At 42.3% G+C, this 26453-nt stretch overlaps 1 protein-coding gene across 1 annotated transcript in view; it reads right to left on the reverse strand.

Annotated features, from left to right (window-relative positions):
- Window positions 1–26453, reverse strand: part of LOC134928616 (obscurin-like) — a 120740-nt gene that overhangs the window by 33232 nt on the left and 61055 nt on the right. The window contains exons 17-18 of the mRNA XM_063924542.1: window positions 10623–10730; window positions 8328–8495 (exon numbers count right to left, since the gene is read on the reverse strand). Of these exons, the coding sequence (XP_063780612.1) occupies window positions 8328–8495; window positions 10623–10730 (276 nt within the window). The remainder of the gene's footprint in view (window positions 1–8327; window positions 8496–10622; window positions 10731–26453) is intronic.

Genomic DNA, 26453 nt, shown 5'->3' on the forward strand with positions numbered 1-26453 from the left:
CAGCAGGCCAATTGCATACTACAGCGCGCAGCTAGACACGGTAGCGCGATCCCTCCCCACATGCTTGCGTAGTGTTGCGGCGATAGCATTGCTAGTGACGAAAAGCGAAGATGTCGTGCTAGGCCACAACCTCACAATCCATACGCCACATGCAGTATCTGCCTTATTGAATTCTGCCCAAACCAGACACGTCTCATCAGCCAGGTTTACGAGATGGGAATTGGCATTAATGGCCCCCGTAAACATCACCATAAGGAGATGCAGTGCATTAAACCCTGCAACATTTCTCCCAGGTGTGCCTGGACAGGCACAAAGGGTGGGAGGTGAGAGTGATGGGGAAGGAGGATTTAATGCAAAGGAAGATACACATGATTGTATGGAATATTTGACCCAAAATTTTACCGCAAGGCCTGACATCAGTGACAATCCACTAGAAGATGCAGAACTCACGTTCTACACGGACGGTAGTTGTCACAGACAGTCAGACTCGGGAGACTTGTGTACTGGATACGCAGTCGTAGATGACCAAGACACCATAGAAGCGGAACCGCTAGGCCCACCTCACTCAGCCCAGGTTGCTGAACTGGTCGCCCTAACCAGAGCATGTGAATTGGCTAAGGGAAAGTCTGCCAATATCTACACCGATTCTAGATACGCGTTCGGGGTAGTCCATGATTTCGGAGCCCTATGGCGGCTCAGAAATTTCATGACGGCAGCTGGCACACCGATAGCGCATGCAGCGTATATAAAAAGGCTTCTAACAACGATACAGGAACCCGACAGAGTGGCTGTTATCAAATGTAAAGCACATACATATAGCCAAGACCCAGTATCCCTTGGTAACAGCCGAGCAGACGAAGCCGCAAAGCTTGCAGCTGCTACCCCCATACAGACAGACGCCACACAGTTGATGGTATTCAATACCATCAACACACAGAAGTTGTGTGAGATGCAGAATTTGTGTTCCACTCAGGAGAGAGCAGTCTGGAAGGCAAAGGGATATGGCCAGGAGTCCTCAGGGCTCTGGACGGATGGACATGGTAAACCAGTGGCCCCCAGGGCATACCTTCCATGTCTGGCTGAAGCAGCTCACGGGCTGACTCATCTAGGCAAGGAGGGGATGTGCAAATTGGTAAGAGCATACTGGTGTGCCCCAGGATTCTCCTCCCATGCTAGTAAAAGAGCAATGTCATGCCTTACCTGTCTGAGAAAGAATATTGGAAAGGCAATACCTACAGAACCCTCCCATATCCCACCTGCCGGCGGCCCTTTCCAAGTAATACAAATTGACTTCATCCAATTACCCCCATGTAGAAATTTGAAGTATGTACTTGTTTGTATAGATGTTTTCTCGAATTGGGTCGAAGCTTTTCCAGCAGCTACAAACACTGCTATGTTTACAGCTAAGAAAATTGTGCAGGAATTTGTATGTAGATATGGTATCCCTAGAATCATTGAAAGTGATAGGGGTACCCATTTTACAGGTGATGTCTTCCAAGGAATGTGTAAGTTGATGGGTATTGATAGTAAGCTGCACACTCCGTACCGTCCACAGGCGAGCGCGAAGGTCGAAAGAGTGAACAGCACTATTAAAAATAAATTGAGTAAAGTAATGGCAGAGACAGGTTTGACGTGGCCAGAAGCTTTACCCATTGTTTTGTATAGCATCAGAACCACTCCCAGGTCCCCTCTTAATCTGTCTCCTTTTGAAATTCTGTTTGGTCGACAACCGCACGTCATGATTAACCCTCAGGATGATTTGAAATGTAACAATGAAGTAACTGTAAAGTACTTAATTAACATGAGTAAGCAGTTGAGGAGTCAAAATGATAATCTGAAGTTGGTGATTCCTGATTTACCAGATAGTAATTGTCATGACATTGAACCTGGGGATTATGTAATGATACGAAATTTTCTACGCTCAGGTTGTCTTATTGATAGATGGGAAGGACCATACCAGGTCTTATTGACTAGCACCACAGCATTGAAGGTTGCTGAGAGAGAGACTTGGGTCCATTCATCCCACTGCAAAAAGGTTGCTGACCCAGAGAAGTCCCGTGATAAGGAACAGACGGTAGAGGTTGTATCACTGGAGTGTCTGTTTCAGGAGGACTGAGGCGGCACCTGAGCCTTGAAGATCGAAAGCAGCTGTCGACTCCCCACTCCCTTTTATTGTTTTTCTCCACTTCCCATCCCTTCTCCCTTGATATTTCTTTTTCCCCTTTCTCATTCTTCTCCATTTCCTCCTCAAAGATGGACTTGCCCCAAGAGACTGTAATCCGGATTTTGATGTTGACCATGATGTTGACCAGAGCAGTCTGTTCCGGCGAGAGTACCATAGAGGTCGAGAGAGGTTCTGGAATGGGTTCCGATTATGATGATGGAGGTGTAGTTTTCCAAGATCAACCAATCCAACAAGCAAAGGCGAGTATCAGAAAACGATCCGATAGAAGAAATTGTGATGGATTGTTAGCTGAAGAAAATTGTATCTGTAGGCTTTGTGATAATCTGGTTGAAGATGGATGCATAAAGAAATGCCAATCTAGTTTTAATATCCATATGGACCGGCATCCATTGAGTGACTATCACTCTCTAGTGGGTAACGTATTAAACAAGACCGATTGTTGGGTATGCTCTCAAGTACCTCAGGGTCACAGCAAATCAGGGCTAGTACCATTTCCTTTAACGTTAGGGGAGGTACTTGAGCTAAGTGGTGGGAGACCGGTGGACCGGAGGTTTAACATCTCCAGCCCTCCTAGTTTGAAGCTCCACCAATACCATGTGGATAGGTCCCTCATATGTTTTAACATCTCCAATCCTAGAAAACCGGGAAATTGGGAAGTGTCATGGAGCAACCTTACCATGACCTTTTCACACAGAGCAGATAGAATGCCTACAGATACAGAGCTCGTACGCCACATAGCCAGTAGAGGAAAATCTTTTCGGTATCGATATACCTTAGGAAATAGGATTACTAAAGTTGGAGAGGTATCACCAGGATACTGTGCACATATCGTACAAACTGATACGTGCATTAGACAGATGGAAGAATTAGGGTCAGGAGATTTCACCTGGAAGGTTTGTAACATGGTCATGTCCTTCTCCGTCCCTTATGTTCTCCCCGATGATGCATATTTCATATGCGGGAGAAAGGCGTACAAGTGGCTTGCCCCAAACTCTGAAGGATTGTGTTATATTGGAAAAGTATTGCCTGAAGTGATGACTGTAACACATGACAAAATGAAAGACATACACCGTGGTGCCCAAGCTCCTTATACTCACACTCACTACGAACACCGAGTTAAAAGACACCTGTCAGAAAGGTTAGAGCATCCGGCCTCTGATCTTATCCATGAATCCACCGGGATTCAGGTTCTGGTAGCGTTAGATTTCACTCGTACCGCTCGAGGAGTGATGAATTATAAATACATTTCCGCACTCGCCAATTTGTTAGATAATATCACTGAAATGTATGATGACACGTTTAGATACACCGGAAGAGAACTCCAAGCTTACAAAACGGAACTAGTTCAGCATAGGATGGTTCTTAATTACCTTACAGCAGTAACAGGCGGATATTGTGTTACATTGGCAACACAGTACGGCATAAAGTGTTGCACGTACATCACAAATAGTACCGAGGATCCGGTAGAGGTCATAGACCAAAAGATGGATGATATTCTGCAATTAAAATGGGAATTTCGTCGAAAACACAATCTCACCCTTGTTGCTGTAGGTAATGAGCTGACTGGTTGGGTGTCATGGTTGAACCCGCGAAATTGGTTCTCCGGTTTGGGAGAGTGGGCTCAAGGAGTCATAATGGATGTTGGAAAGTTTCTACTGTGTATCTTGGGTGTCGTTATATCGATTGGATTGATATTTAGATGCGGGCAGGCTTTGACGAAGTGTAAACAAAGTACGAAAGTGATGAGCTTGAGGAGTGAGGAAACTGTAATTAACCTGGATTTGATTTATGACCCAATGCTAGAAACCATGACGTAATGATGTAATGAGTATACGGTCCGTCTTTCACCCATTTCTATGTTTTCCTCCGAGGTACAAAGACCCACGTAGACGAAGGATTTGATGAGCCAAGGGGCCGACAACGGAAAGATGGAAAGAGGAAGAGCAGACGACCTGATATACAAGATTTTGATGGACAATGCCATGGGTACCCCAGTTTCCCTAGGAACTTTAAAATCACGCTAGCCCAACATTTTTTTGTAAATCCATGGACGTTGATTGCTTTACTCACGATTTATGAGCAAAAGCACAAAGAAGAAGACTCCAAGCAAATGACACCAATCAAGACCTCAATCGACGAATGTACATTTCCCTGACATAGAATATCATTGCATTTTCCATAAGTGTTCTTTATCTTCATCTCTACAACCCTCAGGTAATGACACACATAGTCGATAGGGAATACAGGCACAGATATCAGCAACCACATACCTCCCCCATTCATGTATCATCAACTAAAATGTGCATCCCCATTTTGTTGCAACCACAGCCGAAATGAGCTCGGTAGAGTTTGACAGCCCATCCACAGACCCTTAGTACGGGATAAGAAGGAATTCAAATGTATACTTCGCAATACCTCGAAGCTTGATTTACCACACGTACGGCACGATGATACATGACCCCCCCAAACATGGACTCATACACACATGCTTCTACTTTCTCACTAGGTCATACCCTCTTCACACCTTCTCCTCTCTCCTCCCCTACCCAACCATGGAAATCAATTAACCCCTGACTTACATTTTTCTCCTTAAATGTTTTGTGGCAGTTATTATTGACTGCCAAAGGGTGGACTGTCGAAGTCAGAAAAATGTCTTAATGCACACTGCCATATTTGCACCGCACACTGGTCCGTGCTGCGCATGCGTACGCTCTCCCGTGGAAGCGCATACCCGCAATAGCGTGCACTCGCACGCGCAGTATGCGCATTTACGGTAGAGTTTATGTGATCGTAGCGTGCGACTCATTCGTTACAAATATTCACAATTAATGTATTTCATAGATCATGTTCCCCTCAATAGTTTCTGTAAGTTTGGTTTAGATAGAATGTCCCTGAGCGGAGGAATCCCTCTTTGTATTGCACGAAGGGTCTAACAGGAGTCATACAGCAGTGTTTGATACCCATCGGAAGAGTATTTAATTAGCAATATTCCGGTGTTGGTTTGGAGCGTATTAATCGCTCGTGCGAATAGTTATGGACATAAGAAGTTTATGTCCATTTCTATGATTTGCACATACTCAGGTATGCGGCGGGAAACCCAGTTCCCCACCCACCTGAGCTGTTGGAAATCAGCACAGCCCACCTGTATGAATCAACCTATGACCTTTGGTTACAGTACAGGGCCGAATTCCTGTGTCCAATAAACTGTAGGATTGTAGGGACTAGGAGATTGCATTGTGTGTGGGGCATAAATAGGCAGACCGACCACATCCAGCTCTCACTCTCTCATCAACGGTTATCTGCTGATAATCGGGAGCTGGATATCGAGGCGCTGGCGATCATACCCTTTGTGCGTAAGTTCTCTCCGTAATCATTGTCTTTCTGTGAGCCAATTTCTCTCTCTCTCTCTGTGTCTATCTCTCTCTCTCTCTATTTTCTCTTTTCTCTCATATCTCCCCTAGACTAAACTTTATAGTATTGTATTGTATTGTGTTAGACCAGGATAGTATTGTAGTTTATCCCTTAGTTAGGTGTTTGGTTAGGAAGTCTTTGTTATATTGTAGTGTATCATTTGTACTGTGTTACTCTTTTACAAGTATACTAGATATAATACAGATAATAGGCTTTGGAACCCTAAATCAGTATTTGTGTATTTACTATAGTGTTAAGTGTTCATTTGAGCGTCGGTGACGCTCAAACAGCTTTGTAGGTAGTCAGGTTACACAAGGTTGCATTTACACCCTGTACTCACATTAAGGTATTCTGTGTGTTTCATTGGTATAAGGTTTAATATCAAGGTAAAGTGTTGTAAGCGTCTGCATCGCTGGTGACCTCCTCGTGGTCTCTAGCGTACACTACGTAACAGCGAATCTTTCCCCTAGACTTAACCAATAACGTGTCCTGTGATCACTGGGCCGCGAGCGAACGTGACGCTTGAGCGTCTCGCCTACGGCTGAGCGATCGCTACGCAGATAGCGTACCATTACGGTACTTCTTAAGTAAACAGCGTACAGTGTTCTTAGCTTCATAAGGGTTGGTTATACGACAAAGGAATTTAGCATTGTCAGTGTGATAATGCTGCAGGGTTCTCAGGTGTGTGTAATAATGCTGCAGTGCTCTCAGGTGTGTGTGTGGTAATGCTGCAGTGCTCTCAGGTGTGTGTGGTAATGCTGCAGTGTTCTCAGGTGTGTGTGGTAATGCTGCAGTGCTCTCAGGTGTGTGTGATAACGCTGCAGTGTTCTCAGGTGTGTGTGATAACGCTGCAGTGTTCTCAGGTGTGTGTGGTAATGCTGCAGTGTTCTCAGGTGTGTGTGTGGTAATGCTGCAGTGTTCTTAGGTGTGTGTGGTAACGCTGCAGTGTTCTCAGGTGTGTGTGGTAATGCTGCAGTGTTCTCAGGTGTGTGTGTGGTAATGCTGCAGTGTTCTTAGGTGTGTGTGGTAACGCTGCAGTGTTCTCGGGTGTGTGTGGTAATGCTGCAGTGTTCTCAGGTGTGTGTGGTAATGCTGCAGTGTTCTCAGGTGTGTGTGTGGTAATGCTGCAGTGTTCTTAGGTGTGTGTGGTAACGCTGCAGTGTTCTCGGGTGTGTGTGGTAACGCTGCAGTGTTCTCGGGTGTGTGTGATAACGCTGCAGTGTTCTCAGGTGTGTGTGGTAACGCTGCAGTGTTCTCGGGTGTGTGTGGTAACGCTGCAGTGTTCTCGGGTGTGTGTGATAACGCTGCAGTGTTCTCAGGTGTGTGTGGTAACGCTGCAGTGTTCTCAGGTGTGTGTGTGGTAACGCTGCAGTGTTCTCAGGTGTGTGTGGTAATGCTGCAGTGTTCTCAGGTGTGTGTGGTAACGCTGCAGTGTTCTCAGGTGTGTGTGGTAACGCTGCAGTGTTCTCAGGTGTATGTGTAATGCTGCAGTGTTCTCAGGTGTGTGTGATAATGCTGCAGTGTTCTCAGGTGTGTGTGATAATGCTGCAGTGTTCTCAGGTGTGTGTGATAATGCTGCAGTGTTCTCAGGTGTGTGTGATAATGCTGCAGTGTTCTCAGGTGTGTGTGTAATGCTGCAGTGTTCTCAGGTGTGTGTGATAATGCTACAGTGTTCTCAGGTGTGTGTGATAATGCTGCAGTGTTCTCAGGTGTGTGTGATAATGCTGCAGTGTTCTCAGGTGTGTGTGTAATGCTGCAGTGTTCTCAGGTGTGTGTGGTAATGCTGCAGTGTTCTCAGGTGTGTGTGGTAACGCTGCAGTGTTCTCAGGTGTGTGTGATAATGCTGCAGTGTTCTCAGGTGTGTGTGGTAACGCTGCAGTGTTCTCAGGTGTGTGTGATAATGCTGCAGTGTTCTCAGGTGTGTGTGGTAACGCTGCAGTGCTCTCAGGTGTGTGTGATAATTCCACCTGGGCTTACATTCCTATCTCTTCTGGTCACAGGTTTCAGTGCCCCCATTACTTCCATCTCTTAGTGAGGCCCCTTCCCACCATAATAATTCTGAATTTGTGTCAGACACTCAGGAGGCAATACACACAGTAGAAGGAGAGTGAGGACGCCCGGGGATTGTAAGATCTATAATGACACTATTGTATTTGATACAGTAAATAGTTATCACCAGTACGCCAATCACGTGTTCAGTAAGTGCGACTGGTTTGTTGTTATTTCTATTATTTTTTGCATTTATATGTGAATGAGCTCTACACGGTGAGTATGTCATTAATACACTAAATTCTTTCTTATGTGGAACTGCGCGGGAAAATCAAGTTTAGCAGCTATTTACCGTGTAGGGCTTATTCACATATATGTGCTGAGATAATGGGTAAAATGCAGTAACACCAGTCCCTACTATAGACACATTGAGTGATGCTCGCTGTTCACGCTTCGCTTCCTTACGATACATTTTTTGGCACCATGGATGTGCGGCAGCACAGGAGAGAGAGAGTGTTGGAAATAAGCCGGTGAAAATCATTCATTGGTTTTCTGGCGCTAGTTTACAGGGGACAGGTATGAATGAGCCCTAATATATACCCGTCTGTGTATGGCTCTGATATAAAGCTGGATGTAAGTACATTGGTGCAATGTAATTATACTACGTTGTCTTGCGTTTAGACACTAGTGCAATGAGACACAAAGTGCATCATTATATCCAACGTTACCCAGCCCCACTTACCGGCTTTCTTTATGATGCAGCAAGTGGACGCGCTTCCCAGGACGTTGGTGGCCACGCAGGCGTAGATCCCAAAGTCCTGAGCGTTGACCACCAGTATGGTGAGCAGATGGTAGTTCTTCAGGGTGGAGGAAATGAGGACCCTCTCACTGCTGTGAATAGCGACCCCATCTGTAGAGAGAGGGGGACAGTCACTGCCGGGACCAAGACTCTAATGTCACTCCAGGGGTCTGTGGCTCTGCCGCTGCTGAGGGATTACAAGTCCTACATGACAAGCTGAGACTTGTAGTCCTGCAACAGCTTGAGCACTGTGCTGCCCAAATAAACATGGTGCTGTACAATAATATGGAGAGGTGCTGCAAAAAAACTAGAGGAGTGATTAAAGACCTCTAGGAATAACATATAATAAACTGATACAGAATTGGTTAGACATTACGGCTCCGTGGTCCAAGAGCTAAGGATACATCAAGGGCCGACTCCGTCATCTGCACAGTGCCGCCGCATGTCGTCACATGGTTTTGTAGCAGCCAATTTGATTTGCAAATGCCCAATTTATTTAGACCCAAGGAAAACAGGCCGAAATGTTCCAAAATCATAAAACTCTAATGCATGAAATTAGAAAACATTAAAGGAAAAAATAACTCGGGGTACATTAATTAGCTAACGAGCCCCATGGGGCACTGATCTGAACCCTTTGGGCAGGATTTAGGCAGATTGGCGCTGCTACATGCTGAGCGCAGTTTAGACAAATGAGTATATAGGTGCGCCTACTATATCGCCTGCACATGGGATCTCGGTTTCCAGGCCAACATTATATAGGGTGAAAAAAGTGCATTTATGTGAATTCCATGTGTTGCGAGAGGACGCACTGCGCTGTTCCATCTTACCTAAACAAAACAAAGGGGGCCGAGGGAGACTGACGCCGCCAGCCCTCCTTTCCAGTTTTAGGACTTCATTTATAGCAAGTAAACCCTAACATAGGGCCCGATTCAGACCTGAGCGCTGCAACGGCCATTGCGTGTGCGCACACAGTGGGTCATACCGAGTTGATCGCTCGCTAGCTACTTTTAGCAGCCGTGCAAATGCATAGTCGCCGCCCACGGGGGAGTGTACTTTTGCTTTGCAAGTGTTCGAACGCCTGTGCAGCCGAGTGGTACAAATACATTTTGTGCAAAACAAGACCAGCCCTGTAGTTACTTATCCTGTGCGATGATTCTAGCGACGGAGGTTCCCGGAACTGACGTCAGATACCCGCCCTGCAAACACCCGGACACGCCTGCGTTTTCCCTACCACTCCCTGTCAATCTCCTTGTGTTTGGCTGTGCGAATGGAATCGTCGCTAGAAGCAGTGCAAAACAATGATGCTCTTTGTACCCGAACACCGCACGTGCGCATTGCGCCCCATACGCATGCATAGTTTTGCCGTTTTTTAAAATGATCGTTATGCAGCGAACATCGGCAGCTAGCGATCAACTCGGAATGACCCCCACAGTGAGATGCAAAAGCATTTCAATGGTGCTATCGCCTCTGCCAGGGCAGAGGCAGTCGCGGGGCGGGAGGGGGTGTGCCGGCGACGTTCGAACAGTATAGGGGGGGGCGCAGTCCGGACGAAGCAGGCATGTCCGGAACGGTGCTGGGGCAAACATGGCGGCTAGGCTACGTAGGCAGAGAGCTACTCGCCAGGTGCAAAAGCATTGCCACCGTGCGATGCTTTCACACCTCTGTGGGGGGAAGGGGGGGTATAGATTGACAAGCGGGGCGATCTATCACTGTGCTGGCCGTCTCCCTGCATGTCAGAGAAATTGATCAGCCCTGAATCACCCTCATAGTCTTTAGAGTGGAAATGTAGGGCGAAACAACCCGCATATAGGTGACCGTGTCGTAGAAATCAGACTTAAGGCCCATACAAACTAGAAGACTGTGCAAGATGAACAATATGGAAGATGAGCGATTTACCTTGAACTCCCTGACAAACGATATTGAGTACACACACTGAACGATTTTACAAACGACATGAAAGACGAACGATCGGCTCTGCTGGGATTGAGGGGAACGACTGACGACCCGCTTCAAACGAGTGCAGGTGTGCGCATCGTTCATCCTTCGCTGTGTACACACTAGACAACGATAGATTGGTCAAAACCGTCGTTATCGCTCAAATCGCTTAAGAAAATCTTCTAGTGTGTTTGGGCCTTTAAAGCGCATGTCGTGTAGATTGCGATCTGGGGAGCGACCGCTTCTGTCAATGGGAAAAGCTGCACAGCGAGAAATGACACGGACCAGCAGACACAGCCTTACCTTTATACCATGCCACGTCCGACACAGGCTGAGCCGTCCGGCAAGTTAGCGTCACCATGTGACCCACGACGACGGTCTGGTCTGTCAGCTCCTCCACAAACGCCGGTGCTGCCGACACAGAGAGTTGCGTTTAGTTGTGGAGTTAAATACCAACAATACCTTAGGCAGTGCCCATGGCGCAGACTCAATACATTTACTATAAACAGTGCGATGCGCACATTCCCATCACCCAATGAGCAGGATGAGACATCCTCAATGTTACACATTGTTTCCTGATAATATATTGTTCCTAACATTTTATGAACAACCTTGCACCTATCCGTCCATTATTACTGGATCAACCTCTATTTGCTTTTAGTAATTTTAGTAAAAAAAATTTGCTGGTCAATTTGAATGCAAAAAAATCATAAAACTCAAAGAGACAAATAAAAAATGTTAACAGAGTCCAGCATTGCGACTAACGGTCCTGTCACCTGCCGCAGCATGTCCTCACACTAACAACGGGTTTATCAGTGCCCCTGAGGGGTGACCTTCCCATTCATGCCAATGAGAAGCTCATATGGGAGGGGCTATGAGAACCCAGAACATGACCTACTGGAGCTTCAGGCAGAGAGACACCCTCTGCACCAGGCTGAGTACAGGTAGGTGACAGTTTATATTATATTTCTTCTCATTTAGTTACACCTAGTACTACTGTTTTAGTTTTGGGTAAATTATGCCTTTAGCGTGATTGTAAAATTGGTCATACTTTGCAGGACAAGGGTTAGAATTTGGTGGACACTATGTATCAGTGATTCACTATGTATAGGCACTGATTCCTTATCCATATCCATAGGCTATGATTCCTTATCCATATACAGAGGCACTGATTCCTTATCCATATACATAGACGCTGATTCCTTATCCATATACATAGGCACTGGTTCCTTATCCATATACATAGGCACTGATTCCTTATCCATATCCATAGACATTGATTCCTTATCAATATACATAGGCACTGATTCCTTATCCATATACATAGGCACTGATTCCTTATCCATATACATAGGCATTGATTCCTTATCCATACACATAGGCACTGATTCCTTATCCATATACATAGGTACTGATTCCCTATTCAAATACATAGGCACTGATTCCTTATCCATATACATAGGCACTGATTCCTTATCCATATCCATAGGCACTGATTCCATATCCATAGGCACTGATTCCTTATCCATATACATAGGCACTGATTCCTTATCCATATCCATAGGCACTGATTCCTTATCCATATACATAGGCACTGATTCCTTATCCATATACATAGGCGCTGATTCCTTATCCATATCCATAGGCACTGATTCCTTATCCATATCCATAGGCACTGATTCCTTATCCCTATACATAGGCATTGATTCCTTATCCATATACATAGGCACTGATTCCTTATCCATATCCATAGGCACTGATTCCTTATCCATATCCATAGGCACTGATTCCTTATCCATATACATAGGCACTGATTCCTTATCCATATCCATAGGCACTGATTCCTTATCCATATCCATAGGCACTGATTCCTTATCCATATATAGAGGCACTGATTCCTTATCCATATACATAGACACTGAATCCTTATCCATATATATAGGCACTGGTTCCTTATCCATATACATAGGCACTGGTTCCTTATCCATATACATAGGCACTGATTCCTTATCCATATACATAGGCATTGATTCCTTATCCATACACATAGGCACTGATCCCTTATCCATATACATAGGCACTGATTCCTTATCCATATACATAGGTACTGATTCCCTATTCAAATACATAGGCACTGATTCCTTATCCATATACATAGGCACTGATTCCCTATTCAAATACATAAGCACTGATTCCTTAACCATATACATAGACATTGATTCCTTAGCTATATACATAGGCACTGATTCCTTATCCATGTACTGTACATAGGCACTGGTTGCTTATCTATATACATAGGCACTGATTCCTTATCCATATACATAGGCACTGATTCCTTATCCATATACATAAGCATTGATTCCTTAACCATAAACATAGACATTGATTCCTTAGCTATATACATAGGCACTGATTCCTTATCCATTTACTGTACATAGGCACTGGTTGCTTATCTATATACATAGGCACTAGTTCGTTATGCACATCCATAGGCATTGATTCCTTATCCATATACATAGGCACTGATTCCTTATCCATATACATAGGCACTGATTCCTTATCCATGTACATAGGCAATGGATGCTTATCTATATCCATAGGCACTGATTCCTTATCTGTATACATAGGCACAGTTTTCTTATCCGTATACATAGGCACTGTTTCCTAATCCGTATACATAGGCATTGATTGCTTATCCAAATACATAGGCATTGATTCCTTATCCATGTACATAGGCACTGATACCTTATCAATATACATAGGCACTGTTTCCTTATCCATAGGCACTGATTCCTTATCCATGTACATAGGCATTGATTCCTTATTCATATACATAGGCACTGATTCCTTATCCATATAAATAGGCACTGATTCCTTATCCATATACATAGGCACTGATTCTTTATCCATGTACATAGGCACTGGATGCTTATCTATATCCATAGGCACTGATTCCTTATCTGTATACATAGGCACAGTTTCCTTATCCGTATACATAGGCATTGATTGCTTATCCAAATACATAGGCATTGATTCCTTATCCATGTACATAGGCACTGATACCTTATCAATATACATAGTCACTGATTCTTTATCCATATCCATAGGCACCGATTCCTTATCCATATACATGGGCACTGATTCCTTATCTGTATACATAGGTACTGATTCCTTATCTGTATACATAGGCACTGATTCCTTATCTGTATACATAGGCACAGTTTTCTTATCCGTATACATAGGCACTGTTTCCTAATCCGTATACATAGGCATTGATTGCTTATCCAAATACATAGGCATTGATTCCTTATCCATGTACATAGGCACTGATACCTTATCAATATACATAGGCACTGTTTCCTTATCCATAGGCACTGATTCCTTATCCATGTACATAGGCATTGATTCCTTATTCATATACATAGGCACTGATTCCTTATCCATATAAATAGGCACTGATTCCTTATCCATATACATAGGCACTGATTCTTTATCCATGTACATAGGCACTGGATGCTTATCTATATCCATAGGCACTGATTCCTTATCTGTATACATAGGCACAGTTTCCTTATCCGTATACATAGGCATTGATTGCTTATCCAAATACATAGGCATTGATTCCTTATCCATGTACATAGGCACTGATACCTTATCAATATACATAGTCACTGATTCTTTATCCATAGGCACCGATTCCTTATCCATATACATGGGCACTGATTCCTTATCTGTATACATAGGTACTGATTCCTTATCTGTATACATAGGCACTGATTCCTTATCCATATACATAGGTACTGATTCCTTATTCGTATGCATAGGCATTGATTCTTTATCCATATAGGCACTGATTCCTTATCAATATCCATAGGCCCTGATTCCTTATCCATATACAGAGGCACTGATTCCTTATCCATATACATAGACGCTGAGTCCTTATCCATATACATAGGCACTGATTCCTTATCCATATACATAGGCACTGATTCCTTATCCATATCCATAGGCACTGATTCCTTATCCATATTCATAGACACTGATTCCTTATCCATATACATAGGCACTGATTCCTTATCCATATACATAGGCACTGATTCCTTATCCATATACATAGGCATTGATTCCTTATCCATATACATAGGCACTGATTCCTTATCCATATACATAGGTACTGATTCCCTATTCAAATACATAGGCACTGATTCCTTATCCATATACATAGGCACTGATTCCTTATCCATATTCATAGGCACTGATTCCATATCCATAGGCATTGATTCCATATCCATAGGCACTGATTCCTTATCCATATACATAGGCACTGATTCCTTATCCATAGGCACTGATTCCTTATCCATATCCATAGGCACCGATTCCTTATCCATATACATAGGCACTGATTTCTTATCCATATCCATAGGCACCGATTCCTTATCCATATACATAGGCACTGATTCCTTATCCATATACATAGGCACTGATTCCTTATCCATATACATAGGCACTGATTCCTTATCCATATCCATAGGCACTAATTCCTTATCCATATCCATAGGCACTGATTCCTTATCCATATACATAGGCACGGATTCCTTATCCATATCCATAGGCACTGATTCCTTATCCATATACAGAGGCACTGAGTCCTTATCCATATACATAGACACTGAATCCTTATCCATATACATAGGCACTGGTTCCTTATCCATATACATAGGCACTGGTTCCTTATCCATATACATAGGCACTGATTCCTTATCCATATACATAGGCATTGATTCCTTGTCCATACACATTGGCACTGATCCCTTATCCATATACATAGGCACTGATTCCTTATCCATATACATAGGTACTGATTCCCTATTCAAATACATAGGCACTGATTCCTTATCCATATACATAGGCACTGATTCCCTATTCAAATACATAAGCACCGATTCCTTAACCATATACATAGACATTGATTCCTTAGCTATATACATAGGCACTGATTCCTTATCCATGTACTGTACATAGGCACTGGTTGCTTATCTATATACATAGGCACTGATTCCTTATCCATATACATAGGCACTGATTCCTTATCCATAAGCACTGATTCCTTAACCATATACATAGACATTGATTCCTTACCTATATACATAGGCACTGATTCCTTATCCATTTACTGTACATAGGCACTGGTTGCTTATCTATATACATAGGCACTAGTTCCTCAACCGTACACATAAGCACTGTTTCCTTATCCATATACATAGGCATTGATTCCTTATCCATATACATAGGCACTGGTTCCTTATCCATATACATAGGCACTGGTTCCTTATCCATATACATAGGCACTGGTTCCTTATCCATATACATAGGCACTGATTCCTTATCCATATACATAGGCATTGATTCCTTATCCATATACAGAGGCACTGATTCCTTATCCATATACAGAGGCACTGAGTCCTTATCCATATACATAGACACTGGTTCCTTATCCATATACATAGGCACTGGTTCCTTATCCATATACATAGGCACTGGTTCCTTATCCATATACATAGGCACTGATTCCTTATCCATATACATAGGCACTGATTCCTTATCCATATCCATAGGCACCGATTCCTTATCCATATACATAGGCACTGATTCCTTATCCATATACATAGGCACTGATTCCTTATCCATATCCATAGGCACTGATTCCTTATCCATATACATAGGCACTGATTCCTTATCCATATACATATGCACTGATTCCTTATCCATATCTATAGGCACTGATTCCTTATCCATATACAGAGGCACTGAGTCCTTATCCATATACATAGACACTGAATCCTTATCCATATACATAGGCACTGGTTCCTTATCCATATACATAGGCACTGGTTCCTTATCCATATACATAGGCACCGATTCCTTATGCATATACATAGGCATTGATTTCTTGTCCATACACATAGGCACTGATCCCTTATCCATATACATAGGCACTGATTCCTTATCCATATACATAGGTACTGATTCCCTATTCAAATACATAGGCACTGATTCCTTATCCATATACATAGGCACTGATTCCCTATTCAAATACATAAGCACTGATTCCTTAACCATATACATAGACATTGATTCCTTAGCTATATACATAGGCACTGATTCCTTATCCATGTACTGTACATAGGCACTGGTTGCTTATCTATATACATAGGCACTGATTCCTTATCCATATACATAGGCACTGATTCCTTATCCATATACATAGGCACTGATTCCTTATCCATATACATAAGCACTGATTCCTTAACCATATACATAGACATTGATTCCTTACCTATATACATAGGCACTGATTCCTTAACCATTTACTGTACATAGGCACTGGTTGCTTATCTATATACATAGGCACTAGTTCCTTAACCGTACACATAAGCACTGTTTCCTTATCCATATACATAGGCACTGATTCCTTATCCATATACATAGTCATTGATTCCTTATCCATATTCATAGGCACTGATTCTTATCCATGTACATAGGCACTGGTTGCTAATCTATATCCATAGGCACTGATTCCTTATCCGAATACATAGGCACGGTTTACTTATCCATATACATAGACATTGATTCCTTATCCATATCCATAGGCACTGATTCCTTATCCATATACATAGGCACGGATTCCTTATCCATAACCATAGACACTGATTCCTTATCCATATACATAGGCACTGATTCCTTATCCATATACATAGGCACTGATTCCTTATCCATATACATAGGCACTGATTCCTTATCCATATACATAGGCACTGATTCCTTATCCATATACATAGGCACTGATTCCTTATCCATAGGCACTGATTCCTTATCCATATCCATAGGCACTGATTCCTTATCCATATACATAGGCACGGATTCCTTATCCATATCCATAGATACTGATTCCTTATCCATATACATAGGCACTGATTCCTTATCCATATACATAGGCACTGATTCCTTATCCATATACATAGGCATTGATTCCTTATCCATATACATAGGCACTGATTCCTTATCCATATACATAGGTACTGATTCCCTATTCAAATACATAGGCACTGATTCCTTATCCATATACATAGGCACTGATTCCTTATCCATATTCATAGGCACTGATTCCATATCCATAGGCATTGATTCCATATCCATAGGCACTGATTCCTTATCCATATACATAGGCACTGATTCCTTATCCATAGGCACTGATTCCTTATCCATAGGCACCGATTCCTTATCCATATACATAGGCACTGATTCCTTATCCATATACATAGGCACTGATTCCTTATCCATATACATAGGCACTGATTCCTTATCCATATCCATAGGCACTGATTCCTTATCCATATCCATAGGCACTGATTCCTTATCCATATACATAGGCACGGATTCCTTATCCATATCCATAGGCACTGATTCCTTATCCATATACAGAGGCACTGAGTCCTTATCCATATACATAGACACTGAATCCTTATCCATATACATAGGCACTGGTTCCTTATCCATATACATAGGCACTGGTTCCTTATCCATATACATAGGCACTGATTCCTTATCCATATACATAGGCATTGATTCCTTGTCCATACACATAGGCACTGATCCCTTATCCATATACATAGGCACTGATTCCTTATCCATATACATAGGTACTGATTCCCTATTCAAATACATAGGCACTGATTCCTTATCCATATACATAGGCACTGATTCCCTATTCAAATACATAAGCACCGATTCCTTAACCATATACATAGACATTGATTCCTTAGCTATATACATAGGCACTGATTCCTTATCCATGTACTGTACATAGGCACTGATTCCTTATCCATATACATAGGCACTGATTCCTTATCCATATACATAAGCACTGATTCCTTAACCATATACATAGACATTGATTCCTTACCTATATACATAGGCACTGATTCCTTATCCATTTACTGTACATAGGCACTGGTTGCTTATCTATATACATAGGCACTAGTTCCTCAACCGTACACATAAGCACTGTTTCCTTATCCATATACATAGGCATTGATTCCTTATCCATATACATAGGCACTGGTTCCTTATCCATATACATAGGCACTGGTTCCTTATCCATATACATAGGCACTGGTTCCTTATCCATATACATAGGCACTGATTCCTTATCCATATACATAGGCATTGATTCCTTATCCATATACATAGGCACTGATTCCTTATCCATATACAGAGGCACTGATTCCTTATCCATATACAGAGGCACTGAGTCCTTATCCATATACATAGACACTGGTTCCTTATCCATATACATAGGCACTGGTTCCTTATCCATATACATAGGCACTGGTTCCTTATCCATATACATAGGCACTGATTCCTTATCCATATACATAGGCACTGATTCCTTATCCATATACATAGGCATTGATTCCTTATCCATATACATAGGCACCGATTCCTTATCCATATACATAGGTACTGATTCCCTATTCAAATACATAGGCACTGAATCCTTATCCATATACATAGGCACTGATTCCTTATCCATATTCATAGGCACTGATTCCATATCCATAGGCACTGATTCCATATCCATAGGCACTGATTCCTTATCCATATACATAGGCACTGATTCCTTATCCATATCCATAGGCACTGATTCCTTATCCATAGGCACCGATTCCTTATCCATATACATAGGCACTGATTCCTTATCCATATACATAGGCACTGATTCCTTATCCATATACATAGGCACTGATTCCTTATCCATATCCATAGGCACTGATTCCTTATCCATATACATAGGCACTGATTCCTTATCCATAAACATATGCACTGATTCCTTATCCATATCTATAGGCACTGATTCCTTATCCATATACAGAGGCACTGAGTCCTTATCCATATACATAGACACTGAATCCTTATCCATATACATAGGCACTGGTTCCTTATCCATATACATAGGCACTGGTTCCTTATCCATATACATAGGCACCGATTCCTTATCCATATACATAGGCATTGATTCCTTGTCCATACACATAGGCACTGATCCCTTATCCATATACATAGGCACTGATTCCTTATCCATATACATAGGTACTGATTCCCTATTCAAATACATAGGCACTGATTCCTTATCCATATACATAGGCACTGATTCCCTATTCAAATACATAAGCACTGATTCCTTAACCATATACATAGACATTGATTCCTTAGCTATATACATAGGCACTGATTCCTTATCCATGTACTGTACATAGGCACTGGTTGCTTATCTATATACATAGGCACTGATTCCTTATCCATATACATAGGCACTGATTCCTTATCCATATACATAGGCACTGATTCCTTATCCATATACATAAGCACTGATTCCTTAACCATATACATAGACATTGATTTCTTACCTATATACATAGGCACTGATTCCTTATCCATTTACTGTACATAGGCACTGGTTGCTTATCTATATACATAGGCACTAGTTCCTTAACCGTACACATAAGCACTGTTTCCTTATCCATATACATAGGCACTGATTCCTTATCCATATACATAGTCATTGATTCCTTATCCATATTCATAGGCACTGATTCTTATCCATGTACATAGGCACTGGTTGCTAATCTATATCCATAGGCACTGATTCCTTATCCGAATACATAGGCACGGTTTACTTATCCATATACATAGACATTGATTCCTTATCCATATATACATAGGCATTGATTCCTTATCCATGTACTGTACATAGGCACTGGTTGCTTATCCGTATACAAAGGCACTGTTTCCTTATCCATATACATATGCACTGATTCCTTAGCCATATACATAGCCACTGATTCCTTATTCATATCCATAGGCACTGATTCCTTATCCATATACATAGGCACTGATTCCTTATCCATATACATAGGCACGGATTCCTTATCCATGTACATAGGCACTGGATGCTTATCTATATCCATAGGCATTGATTCCTTATCTGTATACATAGGCATAGTTTCCTTATCCGTATACATAGGCACTGTTCCCTAATCCGTATACATAGGCATTGATTGCTTATCCAAATACATAGGCATTGATTCCTTATCCATGTACATAGGCACTGATACCTTATCAATATACATAGGCACTGATTCCTTATCCATATGCACTGATTCCTTATCCATGTACATAGGCATTGATTCCTTATTCATATACATAGGCACTGATTCCTTATCCATATACATAGGCATTGATTCCTTATCCATATACATAGGCACTGATTCTTTATCCATGTACATAGGCACTGGATGCTTATCTATATCCATAGGCACTGATTCCTTATCTGTATACATAGGCACAGTTTCCTTATCCATATACATAGGTATTGATTGCTTATCCAAATACATAGGCATTGATTCCTTATCCATGTACATAGGCACTGATTCCTTATCCATATTCATAGGCACTGATTCCTTATCCATGTACATAGGCGCTGATACCTCATCAATATACATAGTCACTGATTCTTTATCCATATCCATAGGCACTGATTCCTTATCCATATACATGGTCACTGATTCCTTATCTGTATACATAGGCGCTGATTCCTTATCCATATACATAGGCACTGATTCCTTATTCGTATGCATAGGCATTGATTCTTTATCCGTATAGGCACTGATTCCTTATGCATATCCATAGGCATTGATTCCTTATCCATATACATAGGTACTGATTCCTTATCCATATACATAGGCACTGATTCCTTATCCATGTACATAGGCAATGGATGCTTATCTATATCCATAGGCACTGATTCCTTATCAGTATACATAGGCACAGTTTTCTTATCCGTATACATAGGCACTGTTTCCTTATCCGTATACATAGGCATTGATTGCTTATCCAAATACATAGGCATTGATTCCTTATCCATGTACATAGGCACTGATACCTTATCAATATACATAGGCACTGATTCCTTATCCATAGGCACTGATTCCTTATCCATGTACATGGGCGTTGATTCCTTAGCTATATACATAGGCACTGATTCCTTATCCATGTACTGTACATAGGCACTGGTTGCTTATCTATATACATAGGCACTGATTCCTTATCCATATACATAGGCACTGATTCCTTATCCATATACATAAGCACTGATTCCTTAACCATATACATAGACATTGATTCCTTACCTATATACATAGGCACTGATTCCTTATCCATTTACTGTACATAGGCACTGGTTGCTTATCTATATACATAGGCACTAGTTCCTTAACCGTACACATAAGCACTGTTTCCTTATTCATATACATAGGCACTGATTCCTTATCCATATACATAGTCATTGATTCCTTATCCATATTCATAGGCACTGATTCTTTATCCATGTACATAGGCACTGGATGCTTATCTATATCCATAGGCACTGATTCCTTATCTGTATACATAGGCACAGTTTTCTTATCTGTATACATAGGCACAGTTTTCTTATCTGTATACATAGGCACAGTTTCCTTATCCGTATACATAGGCATTGATTGCTTATCCAAATACATAGGCATTGATTCCTTATCCATGTACATAGGCACTGATACCTTATCAATATACATAGGCACTGATTCCTTATCCATATCCATAGGCACTGATTCCTTATCCATGTACATAGGCACTGATACCTCATCAATATATAGTGTTCACTCTAAGCTTCTTTTGCAGGGCGCTGCGCCCTGCCCCTTTTTTGAGTGACAGAATGCCGCCCTGCCCGTTTGTGCCCGCCCTGCCGCCCTGCTAAGGACTGCTCTTCTCCCCCCGCCGCGCTGTCACTTCTTTCCCCCGCCGCGCTGTCACTTCTTTCCCCTGCCGCGCTGTCACTTCTCCCCCCCGCCGCGCTGGCACTTCTCCCCCCCGCCGCGCTGGCACTTCTCCCCCCCGCCGCGCTGGCACTTCTCCCCCCCGCCGCGCTGATAGCTCTCAGCTGAAGGCGGAGACAGGGCCAGCGTGCAGTGGGGAGGAGCAGCCAATCAGAGCCTGCGGTGTCTCCCGCCAGTCCTCCGGCATGGTTTGATTCCCCCTCACCATGGCGCTGCGCGCTGACCTGGGCTCCGCCGTCAGCATCAAGAGACCGACCCCGCTGACCCGGCACAGCGCTTTCCTCCGCAACTGTGAGTGCCGCTCTGCATCTGCCCTGTGCCCGTCCTCCCCTTCCTCCTAGTGTTCTCTCCCTGTTACAGTGTGCCTCAGTGTTCTCTCCCTGGTGCAATGTGCCTCAGTGTTCTCTCCCTGGTGCAATGTGCCTCAGTGTTCTCTCCCTGGTGCAGTGTGCCTCAGTGTTCTCTCCCTAGTGCAGTGTGCCTCAGTGTTCTCTCCCTAGTGCAGTGTGCCTCAGCGTTCTCTCCCTAGTGCAGTGTGCCTCAGTGTTCTCTCCCTAGTGCAGTGTGCCTCAGTGTTCTCTCCCTGGTGCAGTGTGCCTCAGTGCTCTACCTGCCGCAGTGTGTATAGGAGGTTCTACCTGGTGCAATGTGTATAACGTGCTCTATCTGGCGCAATATGTATAACGTGCTCTACCTGGCGCAGTGTGTATAGGAGGTTCTACCTGGTGCAATGTGTATAACGTGCTCTACCTGGTGCAATGTGTATAACGTGCTCTACCTGGCGCAATGTGTATAACGTGCTCTACCTGGCGCAATATGTATAACGTGCTCTACCTGGCGCAGTGTGTATAGGAGGTTCTACCTAGTGCAATGTGTATAACGTGCTCTATCTGGCGCAATATGTATAACGTGCTCTACCTGGCGCAGTGTGTATAGGAGGTTCTACCTGGTGCAATGTGTATAACGTGCTCTACCTGGCGCAATATGTATAACGTGCTCTACCTGCCGCAGTGTGTATAGGAGGTTCTACCTGGTGCAATGTGTATAACGTGCTCTATCTGGCGCAATATGTATAACGTGCTCTACCTGGCGCAGTGTGTATAGGAGGTTCTACCTGGTGCAATGTGTATAAGCAGCACTATTGTGTGGTATAATGTGATTTGGTACTATTATGTGGTCACGCCCCTTCCCCACGAAACAACTCCCCTAAATTTTTGCTGCACGCCTCCGGCGCGCACTGTCCATGCTTTCACCTATAGGAATGGGAGCACCAAGCATTATAGTATGTACCTGATTTGGCCCTTCTAACTTAAAAATGTGCCCTCACGAATGAAAAATGTGCCCTCACGAATGAAAAATGTGCCCTCCCCGTGATCAGCACCCTGCCCTAAAAAAATCCTAGAGTGAACACTAAATATACATAGTCACTGATTCTTTATCCATATCCATAGGCACTGATTCCTTATCCATATACATGGGCACTGATTCCTTATCTGTATACATAGGTACTGATTCCTTATCTGTATACATAGGCACTGATTCCTTATCCATATACATAGACACTGAATCCTTATCCATATACATAGGCACTGGTTCCTTATCCATATACATAGGCACTGGTTCCTTATCCATATACATAGGCACTGATTCCTTATCCATATACATAGGCATTGATTCCTTGTCCATACACATAGGCACTGATCCCTTATCCATATACATAGGCACTGATTCCTTATCCATATACATAGGTACTGATTCCCTATTCAAATACATAGGCACTGATTCCTTATCCATATACATAGGCACTGATTCCCTATTCAAATACATAAGCACTGATTCCTTAACCATATACATAGACATTGATTCCTTAGCTATATACATAGGCACTGATTCCTTATCCATGTACTGTACATAGGCACTGGTTGCTTATCTATATACATAGGCACTGATTCCTTATCCATATACATAGGCACTGATTCCTTATCCATATACATAAGCACTGATTCCTTAACCATATACATAGACATTGATTCCTTACCTATATACATAGGCACTGATTCCTTATCCATTTACTGTACATAGGCACTGGTTGCTTATCTATATACATAGGCACTAGTTCCTTAACCGTACACATAAGCACTGTTTCCTTATCCATATACATAGGCACTGATTCCTTATCCATATACATAGTCATTGATTCCTTATCCATATTCATAGGCACTGATTCTTTATCCATGTACATAGGCACTGGATGCTTATCTATATCCATAGGCACTGATTCCTTATCTGTATACATAGGCACAGTTTTCTTATCTGTATACATAGGCACAGTTTCCATATCCGTATACATAGGCATTGATTGCTTATCCAAATACATAGGCATTGATTCCTTATCCATGTACATAGGCACTGATACCTTATCAATATACATAGGCACTGATTCCTTATCCATATCCATAGGCACTGATTCCTTATCCATGTACATAGGCACTGATACCTCATCAATATACATAGTCACTTATTCTTTATCCATATCCATAGGCACTGATTCCTTATCCATATACATGGGCACTGATTCCTTATCTGTATACATAGGCACTGATTCCTTATCTGTATACATAGGCACTGATTCCTTATCCATATACATAGGCACTGATTCCTTATTCGTATGCATAGGCACTGATTCTTTATCCGTATAGGCCCTGATTCCTTATCCATATCCATAGGCACTGATTCCTTATCCATATACAGAGGCACTGATTCTTTATCCATATCCATAGGCACTGATTCCTTATCCATGTACATAGGCACTGATACCTCATCAATATACATAGTCACTGATTCTTTATCCATATCCATAGGCACTGATTCCTTATCCATATACATGGGCACTGATTCCTTATCTGTATACATAGGCACTGATTCCTTATCTGTATACATAGGCACTGATTCCTTATCCATATACATAGACACTGAATCCTTATCCATATACATAGGCACTGGTTCCTTATCCATATACATAGGCACTGGTTCCTTATTCATATACATAGGCACTGATTCCTTATCCATATACATAGGCATTGATTCCTTGTCCATACACATAGGCACTGATCCCTTATCCATATACATAGGCACTGATTCCTTATCCATATACATAGGTACTGATTCCCTATTCAAATACATAGGCACTGATTCCTTATCCATATACATAGGCACTGATTCCCTATTCAAATACATAAGCACTGATTCCTTAACCATAGACATTGATTCCTTAGCTATATACATAGGCACTGATTCCTTATCCATGTACTGTACATAGGCACTGGTTGCTTATCTATATACATAGGCACTGATTCCTTATCCATATACATAGGCACTGATTCCTTATCCATATACATAAGCACTGATTCCTTAACCATATACATAGACATTGATTCCTTACCTATATACATAGGCACTGATTCCTTATCCATTTACTGTACATAGGCACTGGTTGCTTATCTATATTCATAGGCACTAGTTCCTTAACCGTACACATAAGCACTGTTTCCTTATCCATATACATAGGCACTGATTCCTTATCCATATACATAGTCATTGATTCTTTATCCATGTACATAGGCACTGGATGCTTATCTATATCCATAGGCACTGATTCCTTATCTGTATACATAGGCACAGTTTTCTTATCTGTATACATAGGCACAGTTTCCTTATCCGTATACATAGGCATTGATTGCTTATCCAAATACATAGGCATTGATTCCTTATCCATGTACATAGGCACTGATACCTTATCAATATACATAGGCACTGATTCCTTATCCATATCCATAGGCACTGATTCCTTATCCATGTACATAGGCACTGATACCTCATCAATATACATAGTCACTTATTCTTTATCCATATCCATAGGCACTGATTCCTTATCCATATACATGGGCACTGATTCCTTATCTGTATACATAGGCACTGATTCCTTATCTGTATACATAGGCACTGATTCCTTATCCATATACATAGGCACTGATTCCTTATTCGTATGCATAGGCACTGATTCTTTATCCGTATAGGCCCTGATTCCTTATCCATATCCATAGGCACTGATTCCTTATCCATATACAGAGGCACTGATTCTTTATCCATATCCATAGGCACTGATTCCTTATCCATGTACATAGGCACTGATACCTCATCAATA

The sequence above is a fragment of the Pseudophryne corroboree genome, chromosome 5 (genome assembly GCF_028390025.1).
Source record: "Pseudophryne corroboree isolate aPseCor3 chromosome 5, aPseCor3.hap2, whole genome shotgun sequence".
NCBI lineage: Eukaryota > Metazoa > Chordata > Amphibia > Anura > Myobatrachidae > Pseudophryne > Pseudophryne corroboree.